Genomic DNA, 15,010 nt, shown 5'->3' with positions numbered 1-15,010 from the left:
GTGCTATCAATCTCTTACTGAATTCATAAAAACAAAAACTCAATAAAGCACATATAAAATGGCTACTTTTAAGCACTTTTATTTCCTGGTAAGCTTCCAAGACAAATAAATTGCAAAGTGTGTACTGGGTAACTAAATGAGTTGACTTCCACTTAAAGACAACCCCCTTGAAAAATAATTTTGTCTTTAATGTCATTTCTGTAGGTCATACTGACAGTAGTTAAATAGCAAGATGAACTTTTCTGTAAAGAGTCTTTCTAGTCAAACTGAGAAAGCCATGTATTCTTCTGTTGCTCTCTAGAAGAGAAATAATTAAGAAATATATTGTATATTTTCTGAAACAACTAATTTAGAATATTAATGTTCATAGGGTCAATAGAAATGAAGCTGCTTCTTTGGGCCTGCATTGTGAGCGTGGCTTTGGCAAGGAGGGTGAGTAAAATGGGCTTTCAAAATTGTAGCAATAGGATAACCATCAAATAATTGTTGGCAGGGTTCTGTGCAAATGATAAAGTTATCACAGTGTTTATAATAAAGCAACAAGAGACATGTTGATGGGCATGAGGTTTGTAGTGTCAAACTTTTCAAAGGAAAATTTAAAAATCAAAATAAAGTTGAAATATCTGAAAATGGATAAACAGCAAGGGGAAGAGGTGAGGTCAGAAATGTAGGGGACTGGAGGAAGAAAAACTATGGGTACCAGGATCCTGTGTAAATAATCTTAACAGAGTTTATCTCTTCAAATTATAGAATGCTGGACTGAGCTTCCTCTGGGAGTGAAGTGTTATTGCTGGATGTATTTATATATAGTCATGAAGAATACTTGATAGGGTAGAATTAAGTGGACATAATACCTTTAGTGAAATGTAAAGTAACATAGTATAAAATGTGATGACTTTAGTGTGACGTAAATAGATGAGACTAGAGTAAGAAATATCTGATGGCAAATTCTTAATCCTTGCTGATGACTATGCTAAATATCCTATTTTAAAATGGCTAATATAATAACTACCCCATAGGATTGTTTTGAAGATTAAATAATTATGCAAAGTGCTTATCAGAGTACTAGCACATAGTAGGAATTCAGGTGCTACTTAATATTAACTATTGTTACTATTATTATCCTCCTGACCAGACTTCAAAATATTATTCTATTCCCTAAAAGTACTCGAATTAAGTCCTAATTCTTAAAATAGTAAATGATTTTCCTGCATTATTTTTTTAAATTTTTATTCTGTAGGGCATAATCTGTGGTCAATTCATAAACATATTGAAGCTTCATTGGAGAACAAGTGGGAATATGGTACTTTTGATACTGTGACTAGGTGACCACACACACACACACACACTGCAGACAAAACCTAAGAGGTAAAAAGAGAACAAAACTAGATATATGAATAAGAGCTGAATGATCTTTCAGATGGTAAAGATTTATATATAAATATATTTAGAATATTTCAAACCAGAATCCACCTAGCCAAAATAAAACTTCCTGAGGCAATCGTTTAGGTCTAAACCATATAATGATGATAAAAATAATTCATATTGGTGACTCATTTAAAAACAAATTAATCATAGTAATTATAAGACTTTGCAAATTCTTCAGTATATGGAAATCTGGGTACAGATGATTTCAAATAAATAACCATATTAACATATTTTCCCTTTGTTTTAGAGGCGGTTACCCTTCTTTGATGAGGTAAAGTATTTTTTCATTTATATGCAAATGTATTTGTTTTATCTTAAAGTATGTTTTACATTTAAAACCTTTCTGATTTCTTTACATGCAATGTAATGACTGCTATTGACCTTAAAATATTATTGCTAGTGATCTCTACTGATTTGATGGAAAATATGTGAAAATATTAGCATAAAGCTTTTATTTATTTTCAATGAACAGAAGCATTAAGTGCACTCTCTTTGTAGGGTAATAATATTTTCGCTATGCCCCAGATTTTCCCCTCATGCCTCTATAATACTTTATAACAATATAATAAGTTTACTTGAACAACCTAAGTGATGAGTCCAGGGAGACTTTGTCTGCATAAAGGATTAGAGCAGAAGACAGCATGAAGTTGCAGGCCAACCACGTAATGAGCTGTGGGTCTTCAAGTGAGGAACTGCTAGCAGGAAGGGTGTGACATGTGAGCAAAGAAACCAGTCCATTTTTTCCAGTATCTAGGATCCCAAAGCTTAGCACAGCTACAGCACAGAACAGACACTCATTTTGTAATTTTAAAAATAAATCACAGAATTTTCATCAAGAAAAAGCTTAAAATATACCAAAGCTCTCAAGGAACAATCTACTTATTGAGAGGTTATATTGCAAAGTCCCGCTTAGGCACTGGTAATTTTGTGGTCAATACAAATGATGAGCCAATGTGAATATCTGGTGTAAATAAGCAACTAGATACAAAATTGGGCTGAAACATTTGGTTCCCTGTACCTGAAAAGTTTATCAATTGATATGAATAAGACATTGAAATGATAGCGAGAAACACCAGAACTAGTAAGACATAATTGATCATTGTACATACACTTCGTAAGAATGTATTTCAGGATAACAGGATTGTGTGTACATAGTCTCAGGAAAACTGAGAAGGCAGCAAACAATTATACTGCTTAAGAAAGAAAATCCAAGTTACTCAGAGATTTGTCAGTTATAGCCATTCTAACTGTAGGCAGAAAGCTAAGGAAAAATGTTTTTCACTGGTGTAAAATTTAACACTAACATTGCTTTCTTTGTTGTTTTAGAACTTTCCCTCATCCAGTGAAGAGGTAAAATATTTTATAATTATTTAGATTTTAAGATATTGAACTATATTATGCATTATTCATTTTTTTCTTTAAAATAGCATTTTATACCCAATATTCTTAAATAATTCAATATTATGATTTTCCTTGAATAGCTAAGGAGGTAATTTAGGAACATGTTTGCTTCTCTTTCTCTAATGGGTCTATTTTAATATGCAAATATAAGTATATTTGTATGTATACATCCTGTAATTTTTTATTCATACTTATCTGCCCAGTTTCATTGCCTGCTTACGAAGTTAAACACCTTAAAATGAAATTTAATTATATAAATAAAGTTTTACATCACAGAAAAGTATTGTTGATAAAGGTAGTTTTTCCCAAGACATGTAGAGAAAATAACTCCATCAACTGATTAACACTAACATAAACATATGTTAAATATAGTTTATCATATTTAAAAATATTTATGTTATCAAAATTCAAGATTGCTTGAATTATAATTGAGCTATGCAACCAAAGAATCCAGGATCCTGATATGTAAACCACAGCAGCCTGCTCATGAAAACTGACAAATTTATGATAAGAAATAAAACTTTATGATGTGAGACTAAAAAAATCACAATCTTCTCTAAATTCTTACATAATTTTGTGACCTTCAGGCTCCCTGATAGTCTTACACACATGTGAAAGACAAGCCTAGAGCAATAGAAGGAACACATGGAGGTCCTACCAAAAAAAATCATTTGAAATTTGATAATAAACCCATGAGTAATGTTAATAAGCTACTCATTTAAAACATGAACATCATAGGAAAAATTAAATATGAAAAGCCAATAATCAGCCATTCTGCATCCAGTCTGCTCACCCTCTTGGTAACAATTTGAGGTGCACGGACTTGAAGGAATGGAAGCTTTGATAAAGTGTGGGGAGTTCAGGACAAATCTGGAACATGAGGCACTTGCAAGAGTTGTATAAGGAAGTGAAATTTTCAGTGGGGCACTTTAAGGACCCAGAGGGCACTTGGGGCAGTGAGCAGGGTGGTGGTGGGGTGCAGAGAATGAGGTGTGGAGACACCAGTCCTATAATCCCATACCAATCCTAGAAGTGCCAGCATGTGCTTTCTTCTATTTTTCTCCTGGCCTAGGCTGGCATATTCTGCAGTCTATAACACATTTGCCTAAACACAAAATATTTCTCCCTCAGTTGGGGTTCATTTTCTTAAGAAATTATTACTTTCTATTTCAAAAATTATGTAAATTCATTAGCATTAAAGAGACTAATTTGGAATTCATTAAAATAGTTCATTACTTAGCATATGTCATCACAGTCATATCATGAGTAATATATAGGTAGGATAAACAATCAACTTTAACTGACTTCTTTGCTTTTCCTTTAGGATTACAATGGCTATTATTACCCACTTAATCCTCTGAATGTTCCTGATGGACTAAGGAATTCACAACCTCCTCTTTACTATGCACCAGTGAATACAATCATTCCCAATTACCCTGGGAATCCTAACGCTGAAAGAGGATTACCTCCATATCCCTGGGTTCTCACTGTTCCTAAAGGACCCTATATCTACAACATCCCTGGCTCTCCTTCAGCTACTCGGTTGACCCGTCCTTTCCTTCCTCGCCCTCTTCCTGGGGCTCTTCCCTTTGTCCCTCCTTCAAGGATTTATGCACCACCTGTTGCAGCTGAGCCTGCTGCCGCTGCTCCTGTTGCAGTCGTGCCTATTGCAGCCGACCCTGCTGCAGCCGACCCTGCTGCAGCCGCACCTGCTGCAGCCGACCCTGCTGCAGCCGACCCTGCTGCAGCCGTTCCCGTTGCAGCCGAGCCTGCTGCAGCCGCACCTGTTGCAACGGATCCCCTTGCACCTGAGCTTACTGCAGTTGTGCCTACTATAACTGAGCCCGATGAAGCTGAGGCTAATGCAAGTAGGCCTTTACCCCAAACCTCAGCCTTCTCTTAACAAGGTAGGTTGCCTGTACCCTACCATTGTAATGCCTGAGATTTGTAGGAGAAGGGAAGACGTACAACCTCTCCACAAGCAAACTATATCAACTTGAATGTTCTGAACAGCTCCATTGAGATACAATCGACATACAGCAAACTACACATATCAAAAGTGTATACTTTGATAAGTTTTGACATCTGTACACATCCATGAAAGGAATTATCAGGATAATGAACATACCTACCATACCTAAAGGTTTCCTCCTATTTCTTTGTAACTGCACATTTCTCCTCCCATTCTTGGTTTGTTTTTGTTACTACATATTGGTTTGCATTTTCAGAATTTTGTGTCCAAGTGAAATCATACTGTATGTGCTCTTTTTTGTCACACTTTGTTCACGTTTAGAGATCAATTAAGTTATATAATAGTTTATTTTTTGCAGGTTATTATTTTATTGTGGATATACCATAATTTATTTACCTACTCATCTGCTGATGAACATTTTAGCTTCCAAACTGGATGTCATTTATTTACTTATTTCATATTATAGTGGCTTAAACATCCAGTACAATGTTAAATAAAAGTGCTTAGATGGACATCCCTGCCTTATTCCTAATATTAGGGAAAAACATTAGGTTTTTCATAAGTGTCGACACACACACACACATGAATGTACATATCCTTACATATACATATGTGCATTTTTTATATATATATACACATTTTCTTTTAGGTAAAGAAATGAAATTTTCTAGACAAGAGAGTACCATGCTTTCATTTTGGTAAGTTATACATCATAATGAGATTTAGAAATCTAAGATTAAATAGACTAAATCTCATCATCTGAAACTACCGTTAAGTATACTTTTACTACATGAAAACGAGAAAGTGGGGTGTAGAGGAGTGCTGGTAGTTTGTGCCTCAGAACCTCTGAAATTATGAAATTATGCCCTTTGTAAGGAACTTGGGCTACATTTGAACAACTAGAAAGTTCGTCTTAAATTGCTTCAAATCGATATGACTTGAATATTTTAAAATAATAGTGGCCAACATAGGGAAGAAACTTCCATATGGGAGAAGAAGGTAGAACTATGGATGGAAAGAGGCATTGTTTGTTAAAGTTCTCACAGATCATTGTGTATGCTATCCATTCAGCCACATTTTTACCCCACATTGAGATCTATCATTTTAGAAAACAAACAATTTAGACCTGAAGTCTCCCAGTTCCTACCTTCTACCCTCCACCCCACACATACACACCCCCACTCCCCAACATACACTTTTCTCGGAAGAAAGGCACTGGCTGAGAAGCTCAATTGGACTCATTCCATAGGTCATCTGATCAGGGGATAAGCAAGAAATGTGGTCACCCTGATTTCAAGTTCTTATCCTGAAGGATGAATCCCTTCCCAAAGCTGTTCAATATTTAGTGTTATAAATATTCACTGGACAGGAAAATGGCAAGGCTTTATCTGACATCAGCCAAATAAAATTTCTACTCAGGGGACATCAGTAGCTAAAGTAGAATTGAAAAGCATACGTGATGGTAGTTATTGTCGTTGGTGATGTCTCTTAACAGCAGCCATTACCAAGGAAATTAAAAGGCATCAATTTTTAGTTAAACACTGACTACTGCTGTATTCTTTCTTTCTTTTTTTTTTTTTTTGTTTGGTATAAATTTAAGGGTTACAAGCACAATTTTGCTACATGGATATATACATAGTGGTGAAGTCTGGGCATTTTTGATAGATATTGCATTCAATCTGTAGATTTCTTGGGTTTGTATCACCATTTTAATAATAATTTTTCTGATCCATGACCATGGGATGTTTTTCGGTTTGCTTGTGTAATCTACAGTTTCATTCATCTGTGTTTTATACCATATAAGATGAACCATTAACTAGTGAATTAGTTCAAGATATTAGATATACTTAATAATTCTATATTTTAGTTAGCATTTGTATTTAGTTTCTTGCTTTATTAATTACTTAATTCACAACAGGTAAAGGGGAAAAATGCTACTTCTCTGGAAGTCTCTCTATTGAGGCAGAGAAGGAACTCAACTTCAGATCACTCAGTATCAGAAGACAGTGTTAATCTAAAACCAATATTCACACACAAAACATCCTGTATAATATGTGTGTATGCAAATAAATCATAACATTGCATTTTAAATGATTTTTTCTAAGTATGCATTGTTAATTGTTGTAAGAATGAATATGGTTACAAGAATGCATAATTGTTACAAGAGTGCATAATTTTTGCAAAAACATAATGATCTATGAGAATACAGAAGAAAAGAAGCTTGGTTCTCTTAAAAGTGTATCTTATTTGTGGCATAAATTTGTAGATGACCATTCAATATTGTCCTCTAAAATAATGTTAAAATCATAAAGCGAGAAACACAGTTTTGCTTTACGTGCAAGTAATTTAGTAATTTTATTATACAAAACTAATATGTTACTTTTCTTTTTCAGATCCTGGTGCATAAATCAGTTAAATCTACAAACATTTTCTTTCTTTTCTGAAGACTATTTCATTCTGTTAAATTAAAACTATCAGTTTCACCTCATTGATTGGTTTGTGATAGTTTTTCTTAGGACTTAATTTATATTGAAGTAATAGTGTACTTTTTTCCAATTCAAAATACAAAAAGCCTACTTCATAAATATGTAAATAATGGTCATAGATTTGAGCATATGATGGTAATAAGTGCCTTTCTTTTGAGCTCTATCTAAAAAAATACAATATAGAGAGTTTCTTTTTTTTTTTTAATATTGTATTTCCAAATTCTTTCTCCTGCAAGTGGACAGGAAGTAGTTAAAGGAAAAACAACCCTCATGGCTTTCCTCTCATTCTCTTCCCCTAAAATATTTCATCTACTTTTTAAAAAATTTATTTAGCAACAATTTATATAGCACTTTTCAATGCTAGGAGCTGTTCTAGGCTCTTTACAAATATTAACTCATGAAATCTTTATAATAACCTTATGAGGTAGGTATCATGATTGTCCTCATTTTACAGACTAAGAACCTGAGAAACAGAGAAGACAGATGAGTTGCCAAAGATTACATAGCTAGAAAGTGTCAGAGGCAGGATGAGAAAGCCTACCAATAAAATGTGGAATTTGAGCTTTATTGGAAGTTAGAAGATGACACAAATTAACATGAAGTTAAGGACGGTGGCTGTATCAGTTTCTTCCAGCTGTTGCTACAAAGTACCACAAAGTTGTTGGCTTAAAACAACAGAAATTCATTCTCTTCACAATTTTGGAGGCCAGAAGTGCAAAATCAATTTGACTGAGCTGAGATCAGCAGGATTGTGCTCCCTCTGTAGGCTTTTGGGGAGATTTCCCTCTCCCGGCTTCTGTCTGTGGCTGCTAGCACTCCTTGACTTCTCCTCACTTCTCATTACTTATTTAATAGACAGTCATATGATCCCAATGTAATAATAAGTGTACCTGAGAAAAACCAGATTGGTGACTATATAGCCAGTCTCCCCACATCTTACCTTGTTAGTTAAAATACAGGTTAAGCATCCCTTATCCAAAGTGCTTGGCACCAGAAGTGTTTCAAATTTAAGACTTTTCAGTTTGGGGAATATTTGCATATGCATAATGAGATATCTTGGAAATGGGACCTACCAACTCTAAATGCAAAATTCATTTATTTTTTATATGCCCCTTATTTACAAAGCCTGAAGGTAATTTTATATAGTATATTTAATAATATATGCAACCTGTCACAAGAAGTTAGGTGTGGAATTTTCCATTTGTGGTGTCATGTCAGCCCTAAAAAAGTTTCAGATTTTGGAGCATTTTGAATTTTGGAATTTTGGATTAGGGATTCTCAACCTATGCATCTACTTCACTCTTCCTCCCAAGCATAGAACATTGTCACTTTCTTGCCAGGATTCTGACTGTTCACCATATCAAAATGTGAATCTTCCTGTTTCTAAAAATTGAGCTAAGATAAGGTATCTGCCCCCTAAATTCATCCAATGTATAATGGTAAAACTGAGACAGGGTAACCAAAATAAACACTCCCATTTAGAAACAGTCATCACTGTTCATAGCACTTCTAAAATCTCACTGAGCAGATATTGTAAAGACCTGAGTTGGAAAAAGTTCCATGATTTTTTTTTTTTTTAAATCTGGACATAAGTACTGTCCATGGTTCTCTTCTGTCATACCTAAAGTGGATTTTCCATCTTTGGTGGCTTTCAAAGTCTGCCTTCTACTGTAAAAGGACAGAGACTCAAAAATTATTGAGAATTAGTTGTTTTACAGAGAGTAGAATGGTGGTTACCAGGGTTCAGGAGGAGTGGGGGAAAAATGGGGAGATGCTGGTCAAGGGTTCAAACTTGCAGTTTTAAGATAAATAAGTTCTGGAGACCTAATGTACAGCATGGTGACTACAGTTAATAATAATATATTGTATACTTGAAATTTGCTAGGAGAGTATGCTTTAAGTATACTCACCACACACACAAAAAAGTAACTGTGTGAGGTGATGGATATGTTAATTAACTTGAATGTGGTAATCATTTCACAATGTATACATATATCAAAACATCATGTACACCTTGAATAAATGCAATTTTTATTTAACAATTATACTTTAATAAAGCTGGGGGAGGAAGAAAGAGAACACAAGAAAGAATAGCCCAATCAATGAATAAGTGCATTACAATTAAATATACATTTTATCAATTTAAAAAATCAGTTGTTTTAAGTCTTAAATAGTTAAATAAACTTCTTGTTGTTTGGGTTCAAGATTTCCCTGACAATCTAGATTAATAGAAAATCTGTGGGATTCTGATCAATTTGTTTTCAGTTAGTTTCACATGCCAGTAACTACACTGAATGTCTTTTCTTAAAAATAATTTTCTGTCACCCCGTGCTGTTCTTTCTGACTTTGTTGGTGGCTTCAATGAAGTTTCCAGGAAAAATGTGTGGGAGTATGACACCATTACCTGATCTTTTACCTGAGTCACTTTATTACTTAAAAGTAATCATTTAGCATTTGTTGCTCAAAGTCTTTTAAGTCATAGTACTTACTGTTTGGGGTGTATAAGAAGTCTGCTTTCCAACCCTCTGATGTCCCAACTTTCTGCCCTCCCTCTATTCACTTTCACGTCTGCCTATAAACCAGCTAATTCTTTCCTAAATTCATTTATTTCTTGTAATACCTCAACATATGTCACTAATAACAAGTAATACACATAAATAATAATATTATATTTAAAATTGCTTCCCTAAGAGCTGGTAGGTTACCTGAGAGTAGATACGGAGTCTGCCACCCATGTTGTCTCAAAGATCAAATCAGATGACATGATAAGATGCTCTCCCAATATAGCCTCTCCTATTTATTAAAAATTTCTTACTAGATTGTACATCTTTATTTAACTGCTTTATCCATGTCTCAGCTTCACGCCCAAAGAAATGATGACCCTCCTAACTCACAGCTCAAATGACAATGTTCTTGGAGGAAAAGTGGGGAAAGAAAAGAATATTAAAAAAACTCATTAATATTTGACATTAATATTCCTTCACATGTGATTGATTTTCAAGTCCACATTTCTTACTGCTTGTGGGTGAACATTACTATTTACATATAAAACACAAGCTATATTTGGTGAACACATAGAGAAGTAAGAGCCCACTGAAAAGAGCATAAAGGAATAGTAAAAGAAGTGGGATACTGTCAGAGTGTGATCAAACTTTAGAAAGTTACGTCTTAGGGTTAAGAGGGAACCACTACCATCTGCTTGCAAAAGACTTACTGCTTTCAACTTTCCATTCACAAGAGTTAAGTGAGAGACACAAATTCCATGTGCTCCTGGCAAAAAAACACTCTCCAACATTCACAAACTGACCACCATCTTCCTGCCAACCATGAGGACTAAGCTTGTGATGACTTTTATTCCTATTTATTTTAGCCACCACAAATAACAGAGATTACCAAAGGTTTCCTCTTCCTTGAAACTCTATGCCCACACAGTTCCACATATTTAATTTTCTAAACCATCTGACAGTACTCTGCATCTCCTGAAACTCATTATTATACCCTGTGAAACTCAGAGGCAGTCACCAGTAAATCTGCTATATTCTAAACTCCTTCTCTGATCCTTCACTTTATCACTTGATCTGAATTAAGCCTGGCACAATCCTAAGGACATTGTTGAAATAAATTTTAAAAGACCTAAATAAATGAAAAGACATCCCATGTTTATGGATCAGATGACTTAATATTTTAAGATAACTAAATATTTAAGATGACTTAGTATATAGTTCATTGCAAATTAAATTGTAGGTTTAATGCAATTGCTATTAAAATCCAAGCTTCTCTTTTTGACAAAATTGACAATCTATCTCTAAAATTCATGTATAAATGTAAGAAATCCAGAAGAGCCAAAACAGTCTTGAGGAAGAAAAAAAAAGTTGGCAGATTTATACTTCTAAAATTCAAATTTTACTATGAAGCTATAGTAATCAAGACAATGTAGAACTGTTGAAAGGATAAACATATAGAACATTGGTTTACAATCGAGAGTCTAGAAATAAGCCCTTACAGTTATGGTTAACTGATTTTCAATAAGAGTGCAAAAAAAAATTCAATGAGAAAAGAAGATCTTTTCAAAAAATAGTTCTGGGACAACTGGACATCCACATGCAAAATAAGTTGAACCCCTACCTCACAGCACATACAAAAATTAACTAAAAATGGATCATAGATCTAAATGTAAGAGTGAAAATTAAGAAACTGTCAGAATACAGCACAGGATTAAATCATCATGGCCATGAATTAGGCAATGATTTTTCAGATATGACACCAAATGCACAGGTGACAAAATAAAAAATAGATATATTGGACTTCATAAAAAGTTAAAACTTTTGTGCATCGAAGAACACCATGAAGAAAGTGAACCTAAAAATCTACATATATTGGAAGAAAATATTTGCAAATCATATACCTGATAAAGGACTTGTATCCAGAATATATAAAGAACTCTTACAACTCAACAATGAAGACAACTAACTTAATTTCAAAATGAGCAAAGGTTTTCAATAGACATTTCTCCAAACAAGATATACAAATCAGTTATAAGCACAAAAAGATGTTCAACATCATTAGTCATTAGGGAAATGGTAATCGAATTAACACTGAGATACTACTTCACACCCACTAATATGGCTAGGACAAAAGAAATAAATAAATGGGACCCGATCAAATTAAAAAGCTTCTACACAAGGAAACTATCACGAGAGCAGACAACCTACAGAATGGCAGAAAATATTTGCATGTTACACATCCAATAAAGGGCTGACAACTAGAATCTATATAGAACTCAGGAAAATCAGCAAGAAAAAAACCAAACAACCCCATTAAAAAGGGGGCATAGGACACGAACAGAAACTTTTCAAAAGACGACAGACTAATGGCCAACAAACAGATGAAAAAGTGCTCAACATTTCTAATAATCAAAACCACAATGAGATATCAATTAACACCAGTGAGAATGGCTTTTATCAAAAAGTCTCAAAACAACAAATGTTGGTATGGACGCAGGAGATAGGAACACTCACACACTGCTGGTGGGACTGCAAACTAGCACAACCTCTAGGGAAAGTTGTATGGAGATACCTCAAAGCACTAAATGTAGAGCTACCATTTGATCTAGCAATCCCACCACTGGGTATTTACCCAAAGGGAAAACAGACATTCTATAAAAAGACATCTGCACTAGAGTGTTTATAGCAGTACAATTCACAATTGCAAAGATGTGGAAACAACCCAAGTACCCATAAATACATGAGTGGATTAACAAAATGTCATATATGTATACCATGGGATTCTACTCAGTTATAAAAAAACTGATGAACTGACTATTATTATATTATCCTGGATGGAGCTGGAGCCTATTCTAAATGAGGTGTCACCACAATGGAAAAACAAACACCACATGTACTCATCATTAAATTGGTGCTAATTTATCAACACTAATGTGTACATATGGGAAGTAACATTTATAGGGTTTTGGGCAGGTGGGAGTGGGAGGAGGGGATGAATAAATCCACACCTAGCAGATGAAGTGCATGCTATCTGGGGGATGGGCACGCTTGTCAGGCAGCGCAAAGGCAATTTATGCACCCAAAGCATTTGCATCCCTGTAATACTCTGAAATTACATATCTGTATATATCATTTTTTAAATTGAAGAGATAAAGAAGGCATCTATAAAGTACATTGCAAATCTGTCATGTTGCAATTCCTCTTCATAACAGAAGAGATTAAAAATGTATTGGAATAATAAAGGCTATGAAAGCCATTAATTTTTTGACTAACCATATGAATTTCTGCTGATGTTTAGATGAAAATACTAGTATGATGGAAGATTACAACTGGCCCTGAATTTTAAAAAGGATTTATATAGCTGTAAGATTAGGCATTAGATCCTTTCAGAAGAATTCTGTGCTTACTATTAATCTTGGAAATGAAGTAATTTTGTTATTAATAAATTTTCTCCCTCTGTTCTCTTTAGGTATGTACCAGAGGAGAAGAAAATGTATGATTATTGAAAGAATGGCAATGAAGTTCTTTGTGGAAAGTTAAACTGATTATATCCTAAATACACCATGAATTAATTAAAATGCAATGATTTGTGAAATGGGAAGTAGGTCAAGGAGCTATAGCAATAATATGTAGCATAATCACTGTGCATGACAAGCGCAAATATTAAATACTACCTAAGATTTACTTTCCATGCTACAAAGAATAATTTGAAGTTAAAATCCTGAAAGAAATATTGACATTGTATTGTCTATATATTATCATTCTTCACATTTATAGCAATGCTTAGTATATAGCATTTGGCATAATGGTATGCAGTAAAAATTTATTGATTGACTCAACATAATACTTTCTTTGCTTTTATTTCATGATGTCATCACAGTTAGTATATATACTCATATGTCATTTTGATAAAATGAGAAAAGTGTTAAATTTACATGGCAAAGTAATCTCTTTCAATAGGAAAGTTAATTTAGAATTAATTGATAGTACAATTAATTTCTCTGTAATTCACTACTTTAGCTCTAATCCCCATTATTTATCTCATCATCATTGAAAATGGCATTTAAGATATTTTATATATCCACCAGTCTTTTAGAAGTTTAGAATGGTTGTTGTAGACAAATAGATGAACAAAAATAATCTCAAGTGTCCTTTAAAAGTTGAGAAGGTGGAGATTTTAGAGCTTTATGAAGAAATTAATAGTGATATAAATGACCCCTTTTCATCTAACATTAGATGACATTATTTTAGGTAGCACTAAGAAAGAAAAAAGCTCCCCAGTTAAACAATGCCACCAGGTCTTGCTAACAGTCCTGAATTATGTAAGATTGAGTCATGCATCTCATTGCTTTAAAATTTCTTTTATTAAAAACATGTTATAATATTTTCACCTCCCTGTGCATTGCTTGCCATCTGGAACAAACCTTTTTTATATATGACAATAAAAAAAACATAGCTTCTTTTACTTATGGGTGTTTACATTGTTCCATCGAGAGACAGTACAGCATGGCTTTCATTACTCAGACAACAAATACATGCCTCATTAATGTCAGAATTACATCCTGCCATATCCTGTCACCTTCTTCCTGTGCCTTTCTGTTTACATCTTTTTTGTTTCAATGACAAATCTTACATAACCTCTTAAAAGGCATTTAAATGTCAATTTACAAAAGAATTCACTATAAAAAAGTCAATTAAATTTAACACAGTAAGAAAACATCATCCATTATTAAATATATCCTCAGTTGGGCCATATTTAAATGTGAAAATCGTGCACCAAAGAAACAAAGAAATGCAGCATCATTGCACCAATCATGAAAGATAATAAAATGGTAAAACAAAGACAATTTATACATGGAAGATATCAGAGGAGTTATTAGTGATTTAAACTTTTCTTACCTGTAGCATGAATAACTAAAGCATTATCTAATAACTTTCTTAACATATATGAAAAATAGTAACATATAAGAAATTAAACCTCCATCTACATGGTGGGAGAGTAGAATTAAATAGTCTTAATCCAAATAAGAAGAGAACTAAATAAATATACAACAATAAATATGACAGTTGGCACTTGTGGCCTATTATTCACAAGGGTCTTAATTCCAACCTTTCCACTTTCTAACTCTCTGCCAACCACCTAGCTCCTTTGAGCCTCAGGTTCCTTATCTTCCAAATGAAGATAATGACTTACAATCTTACAAATTATATATGTAGAA

At 33.8% G+C, this 15,010-nt stretch overlaps 1 protein-coding gene across 1 annotated transcript; it reads left to right on the top strand.

The window, feature by feature from the left end:
* The first annotated feature begins 381 nt into the window (after nt 1-381).
* PRR27 (proline rich 27) lies at nt 382-4,732 on the top strand. Its single transcript, XM_069456983.1, has 3 exons — nt 382-432; nt 1,676-1,699; nt 4,154-4,732. Exons 1-3 carry the CDS (start codon nt 382-384, stop codon nt 4,730-4,732), a joined length of 654 nt encoding a protein of 217 aa, XP_069313084.1.
* Nucleotides 4,733-15,010: the final 10,278 nt, after the last annotated feature.

The sequence above is a fragment of the Eulemur rufifrons genome, chromosome 24, assembly GCF_041146395.1.
Source record: "Eulemur rufifrons isolate Redbay chromosome 24, OSU_ERuf_1, whole genome shotgun sequence".
Classification (NCBI taxonomy): Eukaryota; Metazoa; Chordata; class Mammalia; order Primates; family Lemuridae; genus Eulemur; species Eulemur rufifrons.
The sequence above is the reverse complement of the archived record's forward strand: the minus strand, read 5'-3'. Positions and strand labels throughout refer to the sequence as shown.